This window comes from Rattus norvegicus, chromosome 4 (genome assembly GCF_021556685.1).
Source record: "Rattus norvegicus strain SHRSP/BbbUtx chromosome 4, alternate assembly SHRSP_T2T, whole genome shotgun sequence".
In the NCBI taxonomy this organism is placed as follows: domain Eukaryota; kingdom Metazoa; phylum Chordata; class Mammalia; order Rodentia; family Muridae; genus Rattus; species Rattus norvegicus.
Genome location: NC_141537.1, coordinates 142,968,122 through 142,993,998, shown reverse-complemented (window position 1 = coordinate 142,993,998; position 25,877 = coordinate 142,968,122). Strand labels below are relative to the sequence as shown.

At 41.5% G+C, this 25,877-nt stretch overlaps 1 protein-coding gene across 4 annotated transcripts in view; it reads right to left on the bottom strand.

Moving 5' to 3' along the window:
- The window catches only part of Arl8b (ARF like GTPase 8B), a 43,989-nt gene that overhangs the window by 3,898 nt on the left and 14,214 nt on the right, over positions 1 to 25,877 (bottom strand). For all 4 annotated transcript variants that reach the window (NM_001024332.1, XM_087658869.1, XM_087658870.1 and 1 more), the window contains 5 exons: positions 6,959 to 7,039; positions 5,855 to 5,928; positions 5,578 to 5,671; positions 1,534 to 1,601; positions 1,205 to 1,275 (listed from right to left, as the gene is read on the bottom strand). In NM_001024332.1, coding sequence (NP_001019503.1) covers positions 1,205 to 1,275; positions 1,534 to 1,601; positions 5,578 to 5,671; positions 5,855 to 5,928; positions 6,959 to 7,039 — 388 coding nt within the window. The remainder of the gene's footprint in view (positions 1 to 1,204; positions 1,276 to 1,533; positions 1,602 to 5,577; positions 5,672 to 5,854; positions 5,929 to 6,958; positions 7,040 to 25,877) is intronic.

The following is a 25,877-nucleotide window of genomic DNA, read 5'->3' as shown; positions in this document are numbered from 1 at the left end:
AATGACCACATTATCATATTTAAGAAACTTAAAAAGAAAAAATTTCTATCCTTCAGAACCACTGGACAGAAGGTAAGATCCCAAAGACAGGTAAGATCTCAATGTCAGACAAAACACAGAAGGAAGATAAGATACTCTACAGTCACAGGGATATAGGAATAAACACTCTCTCTCATGTTTCCAGGACACAGTGCTCAAATCAGGACACCACCCCTGGCACATGAGGGGACAGTAAAGACACAAAACCATGTGCACGTAAATACCTTTTGGAGCAATTCATTAAATTCATATTTGTGGAACTAAAGTATGTAAGAATGTTGGAAATTAACATCTTGATAACTCAATATTCCATTTGGCTATCAATTTTATTTCTTGCTCCACATATATAGGCATTCTGATTCCTATAAAGCCCAGTTTGAAACTAATCTAGCTTTAGGAGTCTCAGTGACACTGAACACATGAAGCACTGAAATTACAAACTATTACTTCACCCTAGTGAGCCATGATCAGCCTCAAACACTACTCAACTCTTACCACCATGGCCAAACCCTTAATAAATGAACCCAAGACTTCCTTTCTCTCATCCGCCTGTCCCTACTCCTCTCTCTGAGACAGGGCTCTGCTACCAAGCTGTAGCTGGCCTAGCACTCACCATGTATCCCTGTCAGGCCTCAAACTCACAGTAATCTTCCTGCCTCAGCATCTCAAGAGCTAGGACTACAGGTATCCACCACCCTGCCTGGCTGACCATTTTGTTGTTGTTGTTCTTGTTCCTTTAGAAAATTATCTGGCTGATTCTTGACAGTAATAAAAGATTATGTTTCCTCCCAAAGTTTTCCATTTCTAATTTAGTAAATATTAGAAAATATTTAAAGTAGTTGGGTTTAAAGAAAAGTACAGAGCCCTAAAACGTGAAGTGAGGAGCAGCCTTCCTTCCACTGACATTCTGTGCTAATTCTTTGCTATAGGGATTGAGAGATGCTTAGAGGTCTCTATCCTTTCCAGTTATGAGAAACAAAAGAAAATGTCACCATACATTGCTATGTCTCCTAGGGTAATAATTAAGGTAACAGTTAAAAATATAAGCATACATTTAAAAGAAAAAAAATCCCACCATCTAACAATATCCTCATTCCCATACATACAGGGAAAAGCAGGGTCCTTCTCCATAGCACTCATTTTTTCCAAAACCACCATTCCTTACCTATATTATCCTTTTCTTTGCAAGAAATTGAATAGCAGCAAATTTCTCTATCTTGAATAGCAGACAGGTTCCTATAAGAAACACAACTGGTCAGCACTGATGGCCACTGTCAGGTTCATCACACTCTACTCAGGCTCATTCATGGTCACTACTATACAAAAGAATACTTTCCACTAATTAAGTTTTAAAGATCTACTTTCTTGTTGCCTAGTTCATCAAACTAAGAACATGGCACGATCATTTCTGAGTAACATTTTTATGCTTACAAAACAGAGGGCAGTCTATAATACACAAACACGCCTCTCAACATTGCTCTTCTTAGGACCTACATTTTTTCAATTAGCTGTTTCTCATCCAAGGCATTTGGAAGATCTCTCTTGTTTCCAAGTACTAGTACCTTTAAAAAGAAAAGATTATGAGTAAGTCTCATGTATAAAAAGGTCACAGAAACATATTATAGTATCTTAATACACCAAAACTGCTTTCATGTTACATATGCCTTAATCTTAAAGTGCACATGAGAAGTATTAAATAAATAAAAGCACGTTTGAGTGATTAGTAGCCAAGCCTCAATTCAGTCTGTGGCCAACTTTTATTTAAAATATTCAATGTCTGATACTCTTGGAGCTGAGAGATGGGTTAGTGGGGAAAGGCTGATGACCTGAGTTCAATTCACATAACAGAAGGGGTGAAAGGATTCCCATAAGTTGTGGGATCATCTGACCTCTAAACCCAAGCCATAGCACACATGCATGAAATCCAATGATTTAATCTACAGCATTAAACAAAAACTCTAAGGCTGTGATGTACATTCCGAGATGTCTACTCCATTGTTGGTGGGATTGCAGACTAGTGTAACCATTCTGGAAATCAGTCTGGAGGTTCCTCAGAAAATTGGACATTGAACTGCCTGAGGATCCAGCTATACCTCTCTTGGGCATATACCCAAAAGATGCCCCAACATATAAAAAAGACACGTGCTCCACTATGTTCACAGCAGCCTTATTTATAATAGCCAGAAGCTGGAAAGAACCCAGATGCCCTTCAACAGAGGAATGGATACAGAAAATGTGGTACATCTACACAATGGAATATTACTCAGCTATCAAAAACAATGACTTTATGAAATTCGTAGGCAAATGGTTGGAACTGGAAAATATCATCCTGAGTGAGGTAACCCAATCACAGAAAAACACACATGGTATGCACTCATTGATAAGTGGCTATTAGCCCAAATGCTTGAATTACCCTAGATGCCTAGAACAAATGAAACTCAAGACGGATGATCAAAATGTGAATGCTTCACTCCTTCTTTAAAAGGGGAACAAGAATACCCTTGGCAGGGAATAGAGAGGCAAAGATTAAAACAGACACAGAAGGTACAGCCATTTAGAACCTGCCCCACATGTGGCCCATACATATACAGCCATCCAATTAGACAAGATGGATGAAGCAAAGAAGGGCAGGCTGACAGGAACCGGATGTAGATCTCTCCTGAGAGACACAGCCAGAATACAGCAAATACAGAGGCGAATGCCAGCAGCAAACCACTGAACTGAGAATAGGACCCCCGTTGAAGGAATCAGAGAAAGAACTGGAAGAGCTCGAAGTTGGCTCGAGACCCCATATGTACAACAATGCCAAGCAACCAGAGCTTTCAGGGACTAAGCCACTACCTAAAGACTATACATGGACTGACCCTGGACTCTGACCTCATAGGTAGCAATGAATATCCTAGTAAGAGCACCAGTGGAAGGGGAAGCCCTGGGTCCTGCTAAAACTGAAGCCCCAGTGAACTAGATTGTTGGGGGGAGGGCGGCAATGGGGGGAGGGCGGCAATGCGGGGAGGGTGGGGAGGGGAACACCCATAAGGAAGGGGAGTGGGGAGGGGGATGTTTGCCCGGAAACCGGGAAAGGGAATAACACTCGAAATGTAAATAAGAAATACTCAAGTTAATTAAAAAAAAAAAAAAGAAAAAAAAAGAAAGAAAAAAAAAGAAAGAAAAAAAAAGAAAGAAAAAAAAAAAAAGAAAGTCATAACTTTCACTGTTGTCAGGTGAGGCAGAGGTTGGCAGATCTCTGTGATTCTGAGCCAGTCTCTCTACATATTTAGATCCAAGAAGTTATCTTTGAAAAGAAACAATCTTCACAGCTAAGGGTTTATGTGTCAATCAAATGCAGACACGGAGATTCCAGCTTTTCTTTCAACAACAACATGGGCACATAACCTAGAGTCAAAGACACCCTGAATACCAAGCTCGTCAACATTCTAGCAAAAAGGGGGAAAGAAGCTCAAATACCCCCACCCCTAACTGAGGCTCTAGTATAGATAATGGCCTCTAGAGGAATGTCAGTTTGCTTTAAAGGTGTGGACTCTGGTAAACTGACCATGCTCCAATGGATAGTCCCACATACATGAGAATACAGCAGCATAAACTGGATTCAGTGGGTCATCAAAAAAATCTATTTTTAAAGGGACCAAAGCTGAGTGAGGGTGGACTTGGGAGGAGTTAGGAAGAGGAGTGAATTGAAAATATGAACAAAATACATTTTATGAGGACCAGTTCTAGTAGCCACTGACTTTTATTCCAATATTCTGGAAGCAGACAGATATTTCACTGCAAAGCCAGCCTGGTATATGAAGTGAGACCTTTTCTATAAACCCAGACACACAGACAGACAGACAGACAGACAGACAGACAGACAGACACACACACACACACACACACACACACACACACACACACACACACACACTGAAATGTTCAAAATTGATAGAAGTTTCATAGGAAAAGAAAACCCTAAGAATTGCTATTACACAGAGCTCTTCCCATGAGATAACTTGGCTCACAGCTGCCTTCATCTCTAAAACCCTTCCCTGCATGTTGACTGACCTGAGCACTACCCTATCACAGAACTCCAAAGAAAGCTTCCTAAAACCATTCACATCATCAGTCCCCTCTTCACCACTTCAGCTCATTCTACAACAGTATCAGTGATATGTTTAAACCCATGCAATCTTTAAGTGTGTCACATGCAGATCACATGTCACTCAACTTAAGACATCCCCATGGCTCTTTGTTCTGGAAACTGCTTCTTTCCACCAAGGGCCTGTGCCTGGAACTCTTCCCTACCCACCAACAAGACACATCCTTCACATTCTACTCACCCTTCAGATCTCCATGATTCACCTTCCTCCTGCAGCTCTACCTATATAAATGTCTGCAATTCTTGGACACTTCTGTGCTTGTCTTCATACTGATTGATCACCAGACTGCACCATTAAACGCCCACTCAATCTCTCAATCTATTTCCCCCTTGGCATGTAGTATTCCCAGAACCAAGCACTGCTCTCACTACACAGTTTGGTGTCTATCAGGTTAAGGCATCTATGGACAGTATAATATCCAGGATCCAGCAGACAATGAGCAAAGGTGACCCTAGTCTTTGAGAACACACTCCAGAAAAGTGATTATTCTCCCACACAGAGATCTTTACATCAACACAGAACTTTTCCAGGCTGGCCTAGAACTCATAGCAATCCTGCCAGTTTCCCAAGTACAAGGATTACAGACATAAGCAACCTCACCAGGTGAGACAAACAATTCTTAACAAAAATACTTCAAATAATTGCTTCAGTGAGGAAATGCCATAAGCAGTAGAGAAAGATCTGAAAGATATATTCAATTTTACAATGTTGGAGCCATTCCTCTTAACCTTTACAAACAAACACATTTTACTAATTGCAAACATAATTATCTAGACTCACAGGCTGGGCTATGTAGCAAGATGCAGGCCTCCCTGAGATACAATGAAATCTGTCTCAAAAAAACAAAAAACTAAGCCAAAAAATATTGGGGGAGGGGAGAGTACTACAATTCCACTGAACGTACAGACTTCCCTTTGCTGAGGTTCCCTAAACAGCACAGTCAGCAACTATTACAGAGCACTTCTGCTACGTTACATATTATTAGTAATCCAAATGTAACTCAAAGAACATGAAAGAAGGTATGCAGTTTACATGTAAATACTATGCCATTTTCCACAAAGGACCTGAGAAGCCAGTATGGTGACAAACTACCATTATTCCAACACTTGGGAGGCTGAGGCAACAAAATCACATGTTCTAGGCCACCAGGGCCACATCATAAGGCTTAATCTCAAACAAGGATAAGAAAAGAAAAAAAAAAGAGAAGAGAAGAGAGAGAAAGGAAGGAAAGAAAAGAAAGGGTAAAGGGAAGCAAAAATCTTAAGGCTTCTATATTTGTGGAAATTTGGGATCCTAAAACCCATCTGTAGGGATATCAAGATTGACTCAATCCCAATGTTAAATATGTAACTGCAAATATAAAAAACAGAGTCTCCAAACTTACTGGGATTCCTTGTAACTGTGGCTTATCTAGAAGATTGTGCAGTTCATTTCGAGAGGCTTCTATCTTTTCTCGATCTGCAGCATCTATCATGTAACTTAAGAAGAAAGCAAAGTGATCTCAATATGCTATCACTATAGTCTCAATAAACTACAGTTATAGATTTTACATTTCTCAAGACTTACAATACTGAAGACTGCTGGTGAACAGACATTACAAAACAAATTCTTTGAAGAAAAGGGAGCAAAAGGAAACAACAACAAAAGAGGCAACAACTTACACAATTGCATTGACGCCTCTGCAATACCGCTCCCACATGCTCCGGAACCGGGGCTGCCCTCCTATGTCCCAGATCTGTGATGAAAACAAGGCAGTTCTTAATAAAGATACATCATAGTCATTGATGAGGAAATCACAAAGACCTGCTTGGACAAATATGATAAAGTGATGCTTAATCACTATTAGCCAATACAGGCCTAATCATGGATCCACACAACTTTAGGATAACAAGCTTAACATCTACAAAACCACACAACGTCCAGATGTGGATGTCAAAACAAAACAGCAGCTTGTCTACTAAAGGTGAAGCGCATCATTTTGAATTGCTCTGTAAGTACCAGAGTCAACATTCCTTCCCTTAGAATTTCCCATAAAAATATCACTGTTCGGCCTGCTCTATTAGGCACTGTGCTATATATGGTTACATAAAACTCATGAAGACTGTTGTCAAAAGAGCCACAGAGAACTTAGCAAGCACATCTGTCAACAAGAACTGGGTAAAATGGTCTCTGGTTCAGGCTAGAGGCCTAAACTCGTAGAATTACAGAATGAAAGTAAGAGCTACAAGAAAAAGTTAAATCCCCTAACAGGAACTAAAAAGAAATTATACTAAAAATGAGCTATACTTTTTACACCTATTTTGGTTTCCACTTTAAGCTTAATAATGAAGAAAAAACTGAGTTACAATATCTACTACCAGAAATATACTGAGCTAAAATTAATGTAAGTAATTACCAACTTTCAATATAAAACATTACTCAGGCAGAACATGGGACTGTTATTTTCTGGAACTCTCAAGATATGTTACTTCTACTAACCCATATGGTAAGTTGACTTTTAAGGGCTTCTACAGTTAATCTCTTAAACACTTTAACCTATCAGAAAACATCAATAACTGATCTACAGTCTTTCAAAACATGTCATCCATTACTGGCAATTGTAAGTAGCAGGTAAAAGCAGAGAAAACAGAAATTTTTCTGATTACAATTTAAATCAATTATAAAAAGGACAATACATAACACACATGCATGCATGCATATATACATATAGACACATACATATGAATGCATACAACATACATGTAAAGTATAAGAATCCAACATACCTTTATTGTGACGTTACCTTTAGTTACTTTCCTCATGTTGAAGCCCACGGTGGGTATCATATCTTCACTGAATTGACCAGACTAAACAAAATAAAACATTTTAAATTAGATTAATTAATAATAAAGAATCATAACATTATATAATCTTCTAGTTATCAATATTGCATTTGTATCTATTTTTAAAATGGAAACATCTGATTTTTAAAAGGGTATTTTGGAACCAGGGAAGCACTTGCTAAATGGGCCTGGAAACCTGAGGTCCAATCTCAGAACCCACATAAAGGTGAAAGGTGAGGAATGACTCCCCAAAGTTCTTCTCTGACCTCCACATATGCACTTTGGTAAGCATACTACACACATACATACATACATACATACATACATACATACATACACACACACACACACACACACACACACACACACACTACTAATAAGTGAATAAAAAAATATATTATTTTGAGGCAGACAGTACATCTCACATCTGTAATCCCAGAAGGAGGAGTGCTAAGGCAGAACAGCCACAGGTTTAAGAGCTGCCTGGCCTGGGCAACACCCCGTCTCAAAAGAAGGGCATTTTGGAAATGTACTGGTATTTCTTATAGATGTTCCTAAATTGAAAAGGGAAACTTTTGCCAAACACAGTAATATATATACCTTTGTGTCACAGGCATGTGTCTGTGAGTTCAAGGTCAGCCTATTCTCAACAGCCATCTCTAGGCCAAATAGGTCTATATATAAATAGAAATTGTGGGGGTTGGGGATTTAGCTCAGCGGTAGAGCACTTGCCTAGCAAGCGCAAGGCCCTGGGTTCGGTCCCCAGCTCAAAAAAAAAAAAGAAAAAGAAAAAAAAAAAAAGAAAGTGTGAGGGGCAGCTGGGGAAACAGCTCAGCGCCTAAGAGCACTGCCTGCTCTTCCAGGCGGCCCAAGTTTGATTCCCAGAACCCACAGGGCAGCTCATAACCGTCTGTAACGTCATTCGGTCCCAAGGATTTGACGCCCTCTTTTGGTGCGTGTGAGCGCTATATGCATATGGTAGAGATACATTCTTGCTGGCAAAATACCCACACGCATAAAAGAAATCTTTTAAATGCAGAAGAGTTTTTACAGTATGACATGAAAATTTACAAATTCTCACTTCTCCACACATTTTCACAAAGAAATGAGAAGTCAAGAGGAAAACTTTATAGTTTTTTCTTCGGTAGCTAAACTGCTTTGGCAATAAATGTTAAAACTTAATGCTGAAACAAACAGTTCTGAGAAAAAATACTGAAGAGTAGATTATTTCAGTTTGTCTCTAATAGAACTAATAAAATGCACTTTAATTTAGAACTTCATTTTATGAATCAATCAATTTGTTCCCTTTTTGGCTTAATTTTAGTATCTGTGTTAAGACTAAAATTAGATGCTTTACAATAGTTTTATTAATATTTTACATTCAAAATGCTTATCCGGGGCCAGCAAGACAGCTCAGCGGGTATAGGCGCTTACCAACAAGCTTGAGAGAAAGCAGAGTTTTTTGTGAGTCATCTGAACACACACATGCATGTCATGGTACGCATACACATGCATGCAAACACTCAACACATAAATAAATGGAATACTTAATACTCCTCTCTTTGGAATTTGATTATGTACTTTCAGAAAGTTTCTATTTTCAACTGGACGACCAATAACCATTATATCTCACTGCTTTTAAATCTACCCTTTCCTAATTAGAAACGGCATGCTAAACATCATACAGAGAAAAATAAACATCTGGGTCCTCATTTTTTCCCATTATTGTGTATTTCTGAATAAACAGTAGATTTGTGTTGTAATATTACAATGTATCAAAGATTAAAAATTTAGAATGGTTTCAAATTGTCTTGATTCATCTCCCACATTCCAAAGAAATCTTACAAATTAGTAACTTTGTTAACACATCAGTCAGAATTATTGCTACCCTTTGTCAGTGTTCAGTATTTAATGGCTACCAAATCACTCCACAAAGCACCTGATTTACCCACTGGGTTATTATTCTAATCTTTTACAGCTTCTATACACTGTCATATTACTCAGGAGTCTCACATTCCACACCATATCCTCTGAACCACGGTCAATGCTAAATGGATGTGTTTCTATCCTAGACACTTTACCGACTAGAAGCTTTCTCAGTTGAACTTCCGAACTGGTCAACATGGTGCTGGTTAAACAACAGGACTACTCTCAAGAGACAACTCAAGCAAGTAAGATTTTTTTTTTCCTGTGAGGCCCCAACACTGGTTTATTGTGTACTGTGACTTTATGTCACCCACACCAGCATTCTATACTTTTAAGTTCTCAGCAACACGGACTCCAACTTTACAAATTCATTTCCTGTGCAGAACTCAGAAAGTTTTTTTTGTTTTGTTTTGGTTTCCTGTCAGTTCAGCAGTGTTCTGTTTGATCTAGAAAGTAAAAATTTAAGTAACTGAAATCATTACTTTCGAATATATACAACATCACTCTCGGAATTTTCACATAATATATGTTTGCTTGAAATAGTCTCACTAAATAGTTCCAGCTGACCCTAAACTTATGCAAATACTCCTGCCTCTCTCTACCTCCCAAAAGCTGGAATTACAGTCATAGAACTCTACATTCAGTCCATACAAATTACACATTAAAAAAAAAATCTAGTGCTAGTTGGGCCATGGTGGCATACGCCTTTAACCCCAGCACTTGAGAGGCAGAGGCAGTAGGATCTCTTTGAGTTCAAGGCTAGCCTGATCTATGCAGAAAGCAGCCAGAGCTACAAAATGATCCACTATCTCACAAACAACAAAACCTAGTGCTATCAAAATGATAGCATGATGTGCGACACACACATAAGCCCATGAAAAGATGTTTTACATCACTAGTCATTAGGGAAACACATTTTAAAACAAAGATAGTGTTGTAAAACATTAAGACAGCTACTAAGAAAATAAAGTTTAAAATTCAGAAAAGAAGTGTTTCTAGGCTGGATGTAAATACACCTGTAATCCCATCTTGACTTGGAAGCTAAGGCAGTAGAATCACAAATGTAAGGCCAAAGACTGAACTACACAGGTGGATCCTGTCTGAAAAACAGAAAGGAAGGTTGCAAAGAAGCTGAAACCTTTGCTGTGTACAGAGGGCAGGAGACTGTGTTACACAGCTGCTAGCAGAAACAGTGTGGGGCTCTTCAAAAGCCAACAATGGATCTCTGACATGCTACAGTCAGGATGCAGCTCGTGTCCCTAGAATTCATGTTCAAAGTTTGACCCCATAGTGGCACTACAATGTGGGGTCTAGAAGACATGCTGGTTTATCAGGAGCACTACCTGAGAAAAGACTAGTCACTCCCATGCCTACCAGAGCTAGTTCTCAGAGACCAGCGCTGCATGCTAAGCCTGACCCTGAGTCTTGCAATGTGATCACTTTCTCTTAAAAATGCTCACCCTACTGTGAGGCCAACAGCCAGAAGGTTCTCACAGGAGCCAGAGTCAATCAAGGAGGTATATGCCTGTCAACACCTGGACCTGTGGGTTAAACTGACATTCTTTTTCTGTAAAGCTAAAGCTATTGCCTGAATTAAAGGTGGATGGGGAGGGTTTTATTTTTATTTTTCTATCCTTTTTTTTCCTTCAATTTATGACCATACTATTTTCTCCCCATATCCTTCTCTTAATGACTAACTGTAGAACTACCTGAATTGCACTGATAAATGGTACAAGCAGCCTGTAATCCCAGCACTCAGGAAACTGAGGCAGTAAGATCATAAGTTTAACACCACCTAGTCTACACCTAGTCTACACAGTGAAATCCTGTCTAAAAGGAAAACCAAAGCCAAACACAAAAGACCACATATATTATGATTTCATCTTTTACAAAATATCCATAAAGGGTCTTATGGGGAAAGAAAGAGTTAGAGCTATATGTCTATCCACAACTATGCAACTCAGACCATGTGTTGAAATAACTAATTTGCACATCTGAAATTGGTGAGTTTTATGGTAAGTAAATTGATACTTCAGTGATATTTTAATGAAGTAGGAAGGACCAAGAGCTAGAAGTCACTTAATAATGAGCATTTGCCCAGTTCTGTAGAAGACTGGGTTTGGTCCCCAGCAAGATAGACAACAGAAAGCACTGACACATTCCCCTTTTACTAGCCACTTCCTGGCCACACTGACAGTCACAATTAAGAGGCAATTGTCAATGGGACCTCATGAAACTGAAAATCCTCTGTAAGTCAAAGGACACTATTATTAGGACAAAGCGACAGCCTACAGATTGGGAAAAGATCTTCACTAACCCTACATCTGACAGAGGGCTAATAACTAAAATATATAAAGAACTCAGGAAGCTAGACACCAACAATCCAAAAAACCCAATTTATAAATGAGGTACAGAGCTAAACAGAGAATTCTCAACAGTGGAATCTGGAATGGCCATGAAGCACTTAAAGAAATATTCAAAGTCCTTAGTCATCAGGGAAATGCAGATCAAAACACCTTTGAGATTCAACCTTACATCTATCAGAATGGCTAAGATCAAACACTCAAAGGACAGCACATGCTGGTGAGGTTACAGAGCAAGGGAAGCACTCCTCCACAGCTGGTGGAAGTGCAAACTTGTGCAATCACTCTGGAAATCAATCGGTGGGTTCTCGGTAGATTGGAAATAGTTCTACCTCAAGACCCAGCTATACCATTCCTGGGCATATACCCAAAACATATGCTAGAATACCACAAGGACACTTGCTCAACTATGTTCATAGCAGCTTTATTTGTAGTAGTCAGAAACTGGAAACATACTAAATTAAATGTCTCTCAACTGAAAAAGAAATACAGAAAATGTGGTATACACAATAGAATACTACTTAGCTATTAAAAACAAAACATCATGGAGTTTGCAGGCAAATGGATGGAACTAGAAAATGTCATCCTGAGTGAGGTAACATAGACCCAGAAGGACATACATAGTATAGTATGTACTCACTTATAAGCAGACATTAGCCATAAAGGATAGTTAGCCATAGCAGGATAACCCCGCTATAATCAACAGACCCAAAGAAGCCCAAGAACAAGGAGGGGACAAGGGAGAATATTTGACTCTTTTTAAGATGGGGAAACAAAATAAGACACTGGAAATTGATGGAAAAGGGAAAAGGGAAATCAGTAGAAGGGGGAATGGGGAGGGGACCAAAGGAGGGGATGACAGGGAGAGCAGGGGAGAGAAAAGGGAGATCAGCTGGGTGGTAGGGGCAATCCTTAGGACTTGTCAGAGACCTGGGGTGGGGAGAAGCCCCAGAGGGCCTAAGGGGGGTGACTCTAGCTGAGACCCCTACCAGTGGGGAACAGATATGAACCTGAAGTGGCAACTTCTTGTAGCCAGGCAGGCCTCCCGGTGAAAGGAGAAGAACAACAACCCACCCACAAAGCCTTCCAAAAGATGTGCAGGATCACAGAGCAGAGACTGAGAAAATGGCCAACCAATGAGTGCCCCAAAGTGAGACCCATCCCACTGCCAAGAACCAATCCCTGGCCCTATTAATAATATTCCATATGCTTGCAGACAGGAACCTAGCAGTACCTGTCCTCTGAGAGGCTCCACTCCACCCAGCAGCCAATGGGAAGATGCAGAGTCTCACACCCAAACAGTAGATGGAGCTCAAGGAGGATTACAGAGTTGGGAGAAGGACTGAGGGACCAGAAGAGGACAGGGACTCCACAGGAAAACCAAGAGTCCACTAACCTGGACCCTTGGCACTCCCAGAGACTGAATCACAAACCAAAGAGCGAGCACAGGCTGGACCCAAGTCCCCCACCCAGCACATATATAGCATATGAGCAGCTTGGACTTCATACAGGTTCCCCAAACTGGAGCAGGGATTGTCCCTAAGCCTGTCCCTTGCTTGCCTGCCTGCCCACCCACCTGCCCCTAAATGAACAGCCTTGTCTGGCCTCAGTGGGGGAGGCTGTGCCTAGGCCTGAGCAACTTGATAGGGGGAGGGGGGATGACACCCAGAGGTGGGCTTCCCCTTCTCAAGAGAAAAGGAAGGGGGAATGGGAGGAGGACTTATGAGGGGGCACTGGCAGGGGGAGAGGAAGAGTTGATATTGGGTTGTAAAGGGAATAAATAAATTTAATGAAAAAAAGGGGGCAATTGTCAATACAAAGCAAAACCCAGCAGTGATGGAAACCAGATGCATAACCCACACACAAGCCACTGACTAATCAGGTTTTCTTCAATTTACAAGCACAAGATGCTCTGGACTAAGCTAAGAACTCACAACCCACATTCCAGAACTGGACATTAATGAACTACATTGTGCTCACCTGGTTCTGGTGGCACACTCGAAATAGTGGCAGACATCGACCTCCCATCCTCCAACACCCCATTTTTTCTGCTAATAAAGCATTCTCTACTCCTATCACTGTCTCAAGTTACTAGCTTTCTTCAGCCACAATCTTCTGCAGCCCCAGACCTTTCAATACTGTTGCCAAAAGTGAATTATTATTCCATATGACCCAGCAATTTTGCTTCTGGATACTAACTCAAGGAACTGAAAAAAAGCAGGGATTCTAAGAGATTTTTGTGAGCTCATGTTCACAGCAGCATCGTTTAAAATACTAAGAGGTAGATGAATTCCACAGGTACATGAGAAGACAGGCAAACTAATTGTGATATACATACAGTAGAATATTAAATACATGCCAGATGAGCTAAGTCAATCACCAAAAAGAACTCGCACATGTTCTTGTTGAATGAGGTCCTCAAAGACAGCCCATCTGTGATGGTGGCCAGTGGGCAGGCATCACAGAAAACTTTTTAAATGAACGCACACTTGGACACTTCTCACAACCTATGGACTGTGAGTCAATGTTCTTGTGTCCAGGGACTTCTCAACAATTAGATAACAACTAATCTCAGTGGGGAGATTAGGTACATAGCCCCAGCATAGATGGATGGAAAGTGGGGACAAGGGAAAAGGAGAGAAGGGGAGAAGAGTCTACCTGAGATTGATGTAGAATTCCAGCACTCTGAAAGACTGAGATAGATCAAACAGCTCATAGTATACCAGTAGGCCTTGAATTCAATTTCCAGTGCCACCAAAAATCAATAAGTAGGGCTGGAGAGATGGTTCAGCAGTTAAGAACAATGACTGCTGCTGCTTCCAGAAGACCTGGGTCCAACCCCTTGCACCTATATGTTGGCTCTTAACCATCTATAAATCCAGTTCTGGGAAATCTGACACCTCTTCTGGCCTCAAGGGGAACCAGGCACACACATAGTGCACAGATGTACATGCAGGCAGAACACCCATACACAAGAATAAAATTATTGAACAGGGTAAATAGAGAGTTCAAAGCACTTCTCTTACAAAGGACCCAGGTTTCAGTTCCCATGAGACTCTAACACCCTCTTCTGGCCCCTATGGGCAGTGCATGCAAGTATTACATAGACACATATTCACGCAAAACACCTTTGCTCATACTGGGAGAAAAAAAAAAAGATTTCTTTTTAATGAGGGAGAGGCTAGAAAGACTTGCAAAAGACATAGGTCCAATTTTCAGAAGCTGCATGGCAGCTCCAAACAATATGTAACAGCTTGAAGGAATCCAATTCCTCCTTCTAACTTCTTTAACCACAGGCATGTTCAGTTAGTTCACACACATAAGTGCAGACAAAACATTTAGACAAATCAAAAAATCTAATAAATTTTTTCTTATTTTAAAAATATGTAACAAATGAAGAGAGGAGAATGCAAGGAGAGTAGAAGGGGAGGGGACAGGCAAGCTTACTCTCCTGACTAAATATTTAAAATTGTGATCATCAGTAACGCTTCCATAAGAAAACACAACGGTGTAGAGAGCAGTGGTGTTCTAGGGTGTACCTGAACCTTCTTAAGGGATCATTCATGTCTTTCTTCACCAGTATTACTCAAGCAAATTACTGAAATGTACTGACAATAATATCTTGCCATCGCTACCAATAATCTACAACAGCTAAATAGTAAACTGCCCCAGCTGGAGACACCTCTCAGTGGGTAAAGTCTTTGCCCTGCAAGCAGACCTAAGAGTGGATTCTTCAGGACATACATAAAGCTGGACACAGTAGCCTATGGCTGTAAGCCCAGTGCTCCTACAGTGAGGTGCAAGACAGAAACACAACAGTCAGAAGCTAGCAGGCCAGCTAGCATGGCATGTGCACTAACAAGAGGCCCTGCTTCACTTTCTCTTATTTTGCTCCAGATACATTTTACTTAACCAAGTTTCAGGGATTCTATCTTGTGACTTTGGTTCATAGGGTATGCATGGATAGCCATACAGAACATCACACAACCAAATGAGTAAAATAAAATGCTGATAAGAGCTTGATCCTCCTGAACGGCATATGAGTGTTCTCCAAAATGCTTCTTAACTGCGCGATTTTTCTATACACTAAAAATAATTTCCAAAGATAGCATTATTAATTTTTTTGATGTACTAGAAATCCAACCTAGGCTTTTGGTCAAGCTAAGCAACTGTTCTTTTCAGAGCTACATCCCTGGGGGCAAGTAAACCGTGCCACTGGACAGAAGAGGTAAGGTTGTGTGAGCCCAAAGCCCATGAAACTCCAAATTGAGTACAGTAGGCACAGGGCCAGCTCCCAGCCAAACTCGCCTCCTCTGGAACACATAAGCACATCTTACTGAGAGGACCATGACAATTAGTCACATAGGGAAACACCTGACCTGCTTCCCCATGCTACTGCAGCATCACCAGCATCTCAAGCTGAGCCACTGGGAAGCATCTACCCCTGGATCCCATGCTACTCCTCAATGTTTATAATGTCCCTGTCCACATGGAACAAAGTTGTTTCGTCTGAGAGTGGCTGTTTTACTGAGTCGTAACACTTGAGGGAAGAGTTTTCTCTCCCGAAGCATTCACTGCTGGACTTTTAGACCTGCCTGGCAGACCAAGCTCACACCCCTGCCATCCCTGCTGCTAATACTGGCAAAATCATGGTAGTGGCCGAGACCTGGGACCCTGCTACCTGCCCTGCTCGGCTTCCCTTCTGAGATCTGTAACCAGAAACTCACAGTATCCCTACTGAAGACAAGACATCCTAAACCCTGAATGGCTTTTAAAACAGGGGCAGTCAAAAAACACTTTACAACTTCTTCTACGAACTGTGTCTGGTCTTAGAACACAAATAGCTTTGTCACAACACCTTTTACATTAGAGGCAGAGAAAATTCCATGATCACTCAATCATAAGAATTGACAGTTACTTCAGAAATAGATGCATGAATACAAACCAGATTGAAAATTTCTTCAATATTCCAACAGACACTAACTTATGTCTTGTAATAGGAGAAAGCATGCTTTATAATTTTTGTAGAAAGAAAAACCTTTGACTTTAAAACTGCCTGGTTTGTTGTTTGCAGCAATAGGAACTGATTTGCAATTTACTTCAATGTTTCCATTGTAACTTACAAGCCAGAAAGGAAAGTGTATGCGTGCATTATTTCAAGACCAAGCTCCTCTTTGTTGGGATATGCATATATCAACGCAACATGCTTCTCTATACAGCAGCTGCCGACACACACACACACACACACACACACACACACACACACACACACACACACACTAGGGCAGATGCCACTGTTAGGATGCTGTCTTCAGAATGGTGAGAAAACTCATCCACAGTTGCCCAGTCTAGTACCATCCTAAAGATCACGAGAGTCACTGTCTCCTCTTTTCAGAGCACTCGAGCACAACACACACACACCCATTGGATTCACTCCCAACTGGAGACACACTTCCTCCCTACTGCACATTAGCTGAAAAGTACAAGTTATGGGATTCATCTTAGCAATTAAATCTTACGATCAAATCACAAAGTCCCTCAAAATTCCCACGGCCTTTTGAGTGAGAACTCTCTTCAGAAATAGCAAAGTGAAGGAAGAATGTGTGGAACTGTAAAATGAGACTTTCCATCCCTACACATATAGGCAGCTGTGCTGCGCTGAGGCATTCTTTTTCTAAATGATCCAAATTCCCCACATGGGCCATCACACCAGATCCACCAAATTCAGAAACATGTTTCCCTGAAGAAAAAAAAAAATCAAACTTGTTGCAAAATCCTAACAATGCAAGATTTTTTTTTCAAAACCAGCAAAATTGGCAATAGCAGACTCAAAAACAATCTTGGAACTACTTTGTCCCTGGCAGAGACAAAGAGCCTTCCATGCATGCTGCAGACAGGACCCCTGTACAAACAAAATCGTCATACACTGATATATAGCTGGTTTTATACCTACCTATTCAAATCAACTGACTTCAACCACCGTGTGAGGCTTTTTATATCTAGAGTGTCTGTGTAGATGAAAATGATGTTTCCTAGGTGTACAGACAGGCAGGTAAGAGTAAAGTAGGACAAGCCACAGACACTCCATCACGGGCACCCAGTGTGCAGCTACTCCTAGCCTCACTTCTTCTGTGCCTTTGGCAGCATGTACAGTAACTGTGCCATGCACCTACTGCGCTCTTTCCTCTGTGGTTTTATAAAACCATTCAGCTACTCTGCCTCTCCCAGTATGCAAGCACTTAATCATTCACTCATTTAGTAAACAGAGAGAAGAGAGAAACTACAAAACAAATATAAAAGTACTGCCCAAGAACTATTAAAATAGTCTATGCAAAGGAGGTAGTAGTGATATAGAACAATGAGTATCCAATAAAATCCTTTCTAAAGTGGTGACTTTAACATCCCCTAAAGATAATTTAAACCTATTGGACAACTATAGAAAATAATACAAATTGCCCATTTCATAAAGCTACAACAAAGTGTTTTTTTTTTCTTTTTTTTTTTTTTCAGAGCTGGGGACCGAACCCAGGGCCTTGTGGTTGCTAAGCAAGCGCTCTACCACTGAGCTAAATCCCCAACCCCAACAAAGTGTTTTAAATGTTTTCACCATGAAAACAAATAGCAGGGGCTCCAGTGCTGTTTGGTGGTGGAGCTCGTGTCTGAGCACACCTGTGGCTGTGCGTTACATCCCAAGGTGTTTACCTTGACTAAAATGTTAACGCAATGTATGACTGTACATGTATTGTACACCACGGGGCACTACATAAATATGTAAAGACTGTTGTTCTCATGTATCATCTATATGAAGAGCTTTAAAAGGACAGTTAATGCCTTTAATCTTTGCATTTGGAGGCAGAGGCAGGTAGATCTCTCTGCTGTTTCCAAAAACAACAACAACCCTCAAAGACAACTGCCACATAGCATCCTGATTGTGCTACTTGAAAATGAATCTACAGTTCTAAACCTCAGTCCAGCTTGATTGATGTCCACTTTTGATCCCATATAGATATAAACAACTGTAACGACCTCTCACAGAATGGACATGTGATCTCTTTCTATAATTGCTAAGTTCCTATACCAGATCCTGCCTCATTGCTTCAAATGCCTACTGCTCCCTTTCCTCTGGCTTCGTTTTCTCTTCTTAGTCTCAAAGGCCAGCAGAGATTAAGCATCTTTGTTTCTTAGCAGCCACCCTTTAAAACAGTACTTAATTTAATAAGGTACATTCCTTTCGTCTGTTAGGCAAACCTACACTTGGGCAGTATGGTCTCTAACTCTTCGTAGCTGCAATATTCCCATAAGCCACTCTAATATTCTGCCTCTGATGAGCAGCTCTTGAGAGGCAAGCCTTGTCCAGATAGTGGCTGCAAAGTTTATTTTTCAAAATCAGTAGTGGTTAAGTTTTTAAATATGTACAAGTCATCACAAATAACTGTATGGATTCTAAGACAAATCTTTTGACTAGAAACACTAGTCACATATGCAAATTGAACATATCAGACCAAAATTCTCTACAACTTTCTATATAATGATACATGAGAACTACTAATGAAAAACCTAATTGTATTCCAATCTTAACTCACTAGAAACAACTAACTGTCCTTGCCTGCGTGTTCCAGGGGAGCCACTCAGCAACAATCTCCTTTTCAAAGACAACTCCTGAGGATTATAATGTTCTCCAGCCCCAATTTCAATTAGGAGCATGACACTCTCATTCTGCTAACCTGTATTCCTGAAGAACATTTACTTCTAAAGAGCTCGCAATGCTTCCTGTGTGCACTATACCCGTCACTAACAGCACTGGAATAGGCCTACAATTTTCAGTTTGCTCTGTGTGTAAATTCATTTTGCTATTTAACCAACCCAACAAGCAACCTCCTTGATAAGCCATCAAAATTAAACTGACACCCTAAAGAAATAAGTTAAAGAGCTATAGTAAGCATGTAATTGCAGCCCTTGGGAGACTAAAGCAAAAGAAAAGTTGTGACTTCCAGACCATTCTGGACTACAGAACTACAGAGTAACAGCCTATATTAAAAAAAAAAAAAAAAAAAAAAAAAAAAGCAGCCTGGTGTAGTGACACATCACTTTAGTCTTAGTGCTGGGGAGGCAGATGCAAATAGATCACTAAGTTCAAGGCTAGCTTAGCCTATAGAGTGAGGGCTAGGCCAGCCACGACTGCATAATGAGGGCCTGTCTCAAGATCGGGTAAAATGTATTATGGAAAGGAAAAAGAAAAAAGTCAAAATCCCAAGTTACCTTCTAGGTATCTATTAGAGCTTTACCGGGTAGTTATTAGAGGCACCCAGTGATAGAAATCAGCAGACTATGCAACGTGAGTCCTTTAGTCTAAAAGACACGACAAAAAGCTTCATGGAAAGGCTTCAGAATATACTGCAACTCTTTTCTCTGAAACTATCTTTTTAAGTGTGTGTCTATGTAGGGGTGTGTAGGGGCATGTGCATGTGAACACCAATGTCCTCTGAGGATAGAGGTGTCTGGTCTCTGGGAGCTAGAGTCACAAGTAGCTGTGAGTTGTCCAATGATTGTGCTAGAAATCAAACTCAGGTTCCTCAGAAAATTGGAAATAGACCTACCTGAAAACCCAGCTATACCACTCTTGGGCCAAAAGCTATACCCAAAAGATGCCCTGCCATGCCACAGGGGCATGTGGTCCACTATGTTCATAGCGGCCTTATTTGTGACAGCCAGAAGCTGGAAACAGCCCAGATGTCCTACAACAGAAGAATGAATACAGAAAATGTGGTTCATTTACACAACGGAATACTACTCAGCTATTAAGAACAAGGACATCCTGAGTTTTGCAGACAAATGGATGGAACTAGAAAATGTCATCCTGAGTAAAGTAACTCAGACTCAAAAGGACATCCATAGTATGTACTCACTAATAAGTGGGTGTTAGCTTTGAAAGTACAGAATACCAGGATACAATCCACAGAACTCAAGAAGGTTAACAAGCCAAAGGGCCCAAGTGAGGATGCTCCAGTTCCACTTGTGAAGAAGAAGAGCAATCAAAGGGGGTCGGGAGGGGAGAAGTTGGGAGGGAGGGACCTGGGTGGGATAGAGGACAAGAAGGGGAAAGGAGGACCATGACCAGGTATGGAGGGAGGGGGAGAAACAGGACTGATGTCCTGAGGGCCAACAGAAAAAATGGAAACATTCTTAGGAGTTAGGAGGTGGGTGAACCCTCTAGAATGTACCAGAGACCTAGGAGGTGAGAGATTCTCAGGACTCAAAGAGAGGGACCTTAGATAAAACGCCCTAGAGTGGGGGGGGGGGGGGAAGTGTAGAGTCCACCTCCAGTAGAAAGACAGGACATCAAGTGGAGGGATGGGGTTGCCATCCCACCAGCAAAGCTCTGACTGTAGATGGCTGTCTGTCAGCAGGTGAAAGACAAGGCTAGATAGAGCCTGTGATTAGACAGTGGAAAAGGAGGGCGGGCTGAGAGGTTCTGAGAGGGAAGAGAGATAGGAGGGAAGGAAAGGTAGGAAGGAAGATGGAGGAAAAGACAATCCAGATTCTGTGTGGCATTAAATAGCCACAGGTAGCTATGGATATCTTATAAGGGATGGATAATTACAGGATAATTTGTCTTATCTAGGTGGGCAGTTTATATCAATATCAAATTGGCTCTGTGTTCATTGTGTAGACATTTTGTGGGGTGAGAATTTACTGGTAAAAATCTGATAAATTACAAACCTCTAGAGTTTTGATTTTACCAGGTTACAGGGATTTTTGACTGCTAACCACGGGGGCAGATAGATGAGAATGTGAACAGAATCCACAAGAGAGCCAAGATATGTGCATTCAATGCATGGGGCTAACCATGGAAGCCGTGAGACTACTGAGACCAGAGAGTAGCCGATGCTAGGGTAGGATGAAGCCTTTGTTTTATTTTGCACAACAGATGGAGCCAAATGAGGGGCACGAACCCAAGACCCTGGGATTAAGAGTCATGCTCTACCAACTGAATTGTTTCTATCTGAAAGAACTGCAGAGACAAAAATGGAGACGTGTCTAAGGGAAAGGAGGTTCAGTTTCAGCCCACATTGGGATCCAGCTCAAGGGGAGGCTCCAAGACCTGACACTATTAACTGATGCTATGGTGTACTTACCGTAGACAAAAGCCTAGCATGAGTGCCCTGAGAGGTCCAACAAGCAGCTGAAAGAGTCAGATGCAGATACTACACCCAACCATTTGACAGAAGGTAGGGATCCCTGTGGTTGAATTAGGAGAAAGCTGGGGGAAACTGAGTAGGCAGGCAATCCCAAAGACCAGCAGTTTCAACTGAACTGGACAACCTAGATCTCTCAGACAATGAGCCACCAACCAGGCAGGATACACCAGCAGAGGACTGCCTGGTCTGGCCTCAGTGAGAGAAGAGGTGCCTAACCCTCTAGAGACTTGAGACCCCAGGGAGTGAGGAGGTCTGGTGGTGGTGGTAGGGACATCCTCTTAGAGAGGGGGACAGAAGGTATGGGATGAGAGTCAGAGGGCAGACTGGGAGGTGGAATAACAACTTCACTGTAAAAAAGATTAATGAATAATAAAGAGAAAGGGGGGAGGGGAGGGAAGAGGAGGGGAGGGGAAGGGAGAAGAAGAGAGGAGAGGAGAGGAGAGGAGAGGAGAGGAGAGGAGAGGAGAGGAGAGGAGAGGAGAGGAGAGGTGAGATGAGATGAGATGAAACTCAGGTCCCTACAAGAACAGCCTGCACTCCTAACCACCAAGCCTTCTTCTGTCAAGCCCTAAACTGCAAATTTTCAACCTTATTAAACATTAAGATGAATTTCACAATCCTAACTCAGCCTTCAGAATACTGGGATTACAGGCTTGTACCATTGTACCACCTTGCATAGCTTGCTCCACAAGGCTGAAATGAAATCTGGCGTCTCAAACTACATCCATAAAATCTCAGTCAGCCACCTGAGCTGAAGAACAACAGACAAGACAAAGTGAATGGAGGAAAGCTCATGAGCTCTCAACACCACACAAAGAAGTACAAGCACTGAGAGTGGGAGAAATAGTCTTCCACAGGGAAGAGCGCACCAACTGCTTATTCAATACCAGAAAACATACACACAAGTAACATTACACAGGCTCAACAGGTTATGTTTAGAAAGATTATACACACACACACACACACACACACACACACACATATGTAACAATTAATGAAAAAAAGAGGCCATGAATTTGAAAGAGTAAAGAGCAGGTGGTACATGGAAAGGTTTAGAGGGAGGAAAGGGAAGGAAGAATTATTATAATTATCTTATAAATATACTTAATTACATTATAATTCTCAAAAATGAAAGAAAAAACTGTCCAAAAAAAGTGAATGAGGGCTAATGGATGAGTGGGACACCACCAAGCTGACCAACACAAATATTTTGGAAATTCCAGATAACTCTAAGCAGAAACCTACACCAAACTATGTAAAGACAAAGACGGAGACTCCTGAAGGTAGCAAGCGGGAAGCAATCCATCACAGATTTGTATTAGCAGATTTTTCATCAAGTATTTTAGAGGCTTGGCTATGGAGTGGAGACCAGAGACAGACTATCATCTTAATATGCACTCTTACCCAATACCAAGAAGAGTGTAGGTCAGAAGGACTGTCACTCAGTGCGCTAAGAGTCGGCGGGGGATACAGTCCCATAGCAAACCTACCGAACCTCAGTAAGCCTGGGTCTGACACCTAGCACCAAAAGCAAAAAGTTAAATGTAATACAGCATATGAACAGAAAAGGGCTGTCCACATGATCACTGACTGACAGCCAGGCATGGTGGTGCACACCCATAATGTAATCCCAGCACTTCTAGAGAAGGAAAAGGAAGCTTAAGAGTTCTGGGCCAGTGGCTGGCATCAGACACCATCCTCAATCACTGTCCATCTTTTTTTTTTTTTTTTTTTTTTGAGACAGGGTCTCTCACTGGAGGTATGTGCCTGGGTGGCTGGCCAGCAAGCCCCAGGGATCCTCTTCTCCATCTTCCCATGTGCCCACACCCCAACTCACACTTGGGTGACAAAGTACTTAATTGTGCTCGAGCCATCTCAGCACTCATCCTGAGCTGTAAAGGTTCTGAGTACAGCAGGAATCATGGGTTAACTGTAACCTAGGCAACGGTTTCTGGGTGACTTCCTCACGTTTCTCACATTTGCTCAATTGCAGACCTAAATAGCCACTAATGATGTTGCAGTTTCAAACAGCAAAGTTTAGAATTCCCTAGAAGCAGAATGTGACCAACTTGACGTTAAGCAATTTATCTTGAAATCCATATTCAACTCTGCCAAATGAATTTTTCCCCTTTCTGGTTCTTTGAGACAGGGTTTCCTACAGTCTAGGCTGGTCCCAAACTCTTATCTGAGGGTGGGCTCAAACTTCTGGTCCTCTGCTCAGTCTGCAGAGTGCTGGGATTACAGGTGTGCACCACCATGCAGCATTTAATAAAACTGGGAGGTTTAACTTGACTATTACTACTGGGGAAATACATCCCCCAGCTCACTAGTGGAGGTCAGAGGACATTTTCGAGGAATGGGTTCTCTCCTTCCACCATGTGGTTCTGAGATTAAACTCGTTTATCCACTGAGCTATCTCACCAGTCCTACAACACTGTTTTGAAAATACTGAACAGATTCTAATTCCCCCAAAATACTTTAAACCATAATTCATTCCTTTCAGCTATTCTCTTAATTACTCCTCTATTGCTATGACAAAACACCATGACCAAAGGCACCTTATAAAAGAAAGCAGTAATTTGGAGATTATGGCTCTGGCATTCTCATTCGGGCCACCGGAGCTATATTTGTTTGAGACATCAGTAGGACATTTCTACACACACATCAGCCTCTCTCCAGAGGGGCAAAGCGTGACTGCAGAAAAAAGGATAACACAGATTCTCTTTCAATGGCTCCTCCCCACTCTATCTCTGGTTATTCTTGAAGAAACTTGGAACACTGCAAAACCATTTGATCAGCCCTGCCAGTTTGAACAGCATTGCTTTCAATGAGACTCGGCTCTTAAATGAAATACTGCTGGGTCATGGCATGTGGCACAGATTCCAAAGGGGAGTGCTTTCTAGATAGATACAGGCACCATTACTACAGCTGTCTACAACTCACTTACTATTATCAGAGAGGAGCAGGAAACACAAGTTCAGAAACAGGTTGTAGTACCAAGAATGTTCCTAAGGACACACGAATTTTTTTACTAAGAATACATCATTGCTCAAGCCAGGTGTGACAGCACATGCCTGTAGTCTTAGCACTCAAAAAGAGGAGGCAGGAAGGTCACCAGCTCAGAACCAGCCTGTGCTACATGTTATAAATGCATAAATAAATGCAAGAAAGAAGGAAGGAAGGAAAGAAGGAGCAGCTGGGGAAGGAACATCATTATAATTAGCAGGATACCTACTGCTGATGAATACTATTCATAAAAATAGTATTGCGGTGAGCTGAGGATGTAGCTCAGTGGCAGCATGCTTGCCTAGCATGCATGAGGCCCTCGGTTCGATCCCCAGTAGCATATGTTAGTAATAGTAACCTCAACAGTAGCAATAACAGTAATGACAATACATCATCCACTTCACTGACCTCATCTTACAGAAACAAAAATTTGATATCAAGTTCACAAATACAATTAAATGGCGTCAAAACTGTTAGTTAAGCCCAAGTCTAGCTTTTAAAAGCTGTAAAGTTATGCTACACTGAAATATTATCCTCAAACCCTTCAAGGTTATTTCCTACCAGGCAAGCAAGCATCACTGCTTATGGGGAAAGAGGAGTCAGTGTTAGCTAGCATGCTGGGCTAGTTACCTCTTAGCATCACCATGACAAAAAATGACAAAATGTTGGACAAGTGACTTAGAAGAGGTTTACTTTGGCTCCTTGTTTGATGGAGGCAGGTGACTGATGGCAGAGGAGCAGAAGCCAGCAGCTGTGGAAGCACAAGCCTGCTCACATAAAAAGCAGAAATCCAATTCCTCCAAGGAGGCCCCACCTCCTAAAGGTCTCACAACCTTGACAGAGTGCCACCAGCTAGGGCCAAGTGTTCAAACACATGAATCCAGAGGCCATTGTACATTTAAAGCATCACTCAATGGCCATTTGAGAAGTTTTCACGGGGATAAAGCTGCTGGCATTCTCCATTCAACACTGAGAAAGAGCATCAACTTCAAGTCACTGCAGCGTCATCTACAAAACCAGGGCTAGAAATGACAGCCAGTTTTGTTAGCTGTGAAATAAAAGAGATGAGTGAACTACTCGGCAGGATGGTCTAACACATGTACCCACATAACCCAGTGGTTATGGCAAAGGCGCACTTTAGTTGTTCTCTCTCAGAATGAGCAAAGATTTGCAGAAAGAAAACTAGTGCCAGGCATGGTGGATCATAGTAACCCTGCTGTTGTAAAAATATAAAAAATAAAAAAGTATGGCTGTCTTTTACCTCGCTGGCCATAGCTGAACCCACTGTGGGTTCAGCACCACAGTGCTCCAAGATGTCTGCTAGATATCTTAAGTCTCAGTCAGCAAAGTGTCTCATCGGCTTTGCTC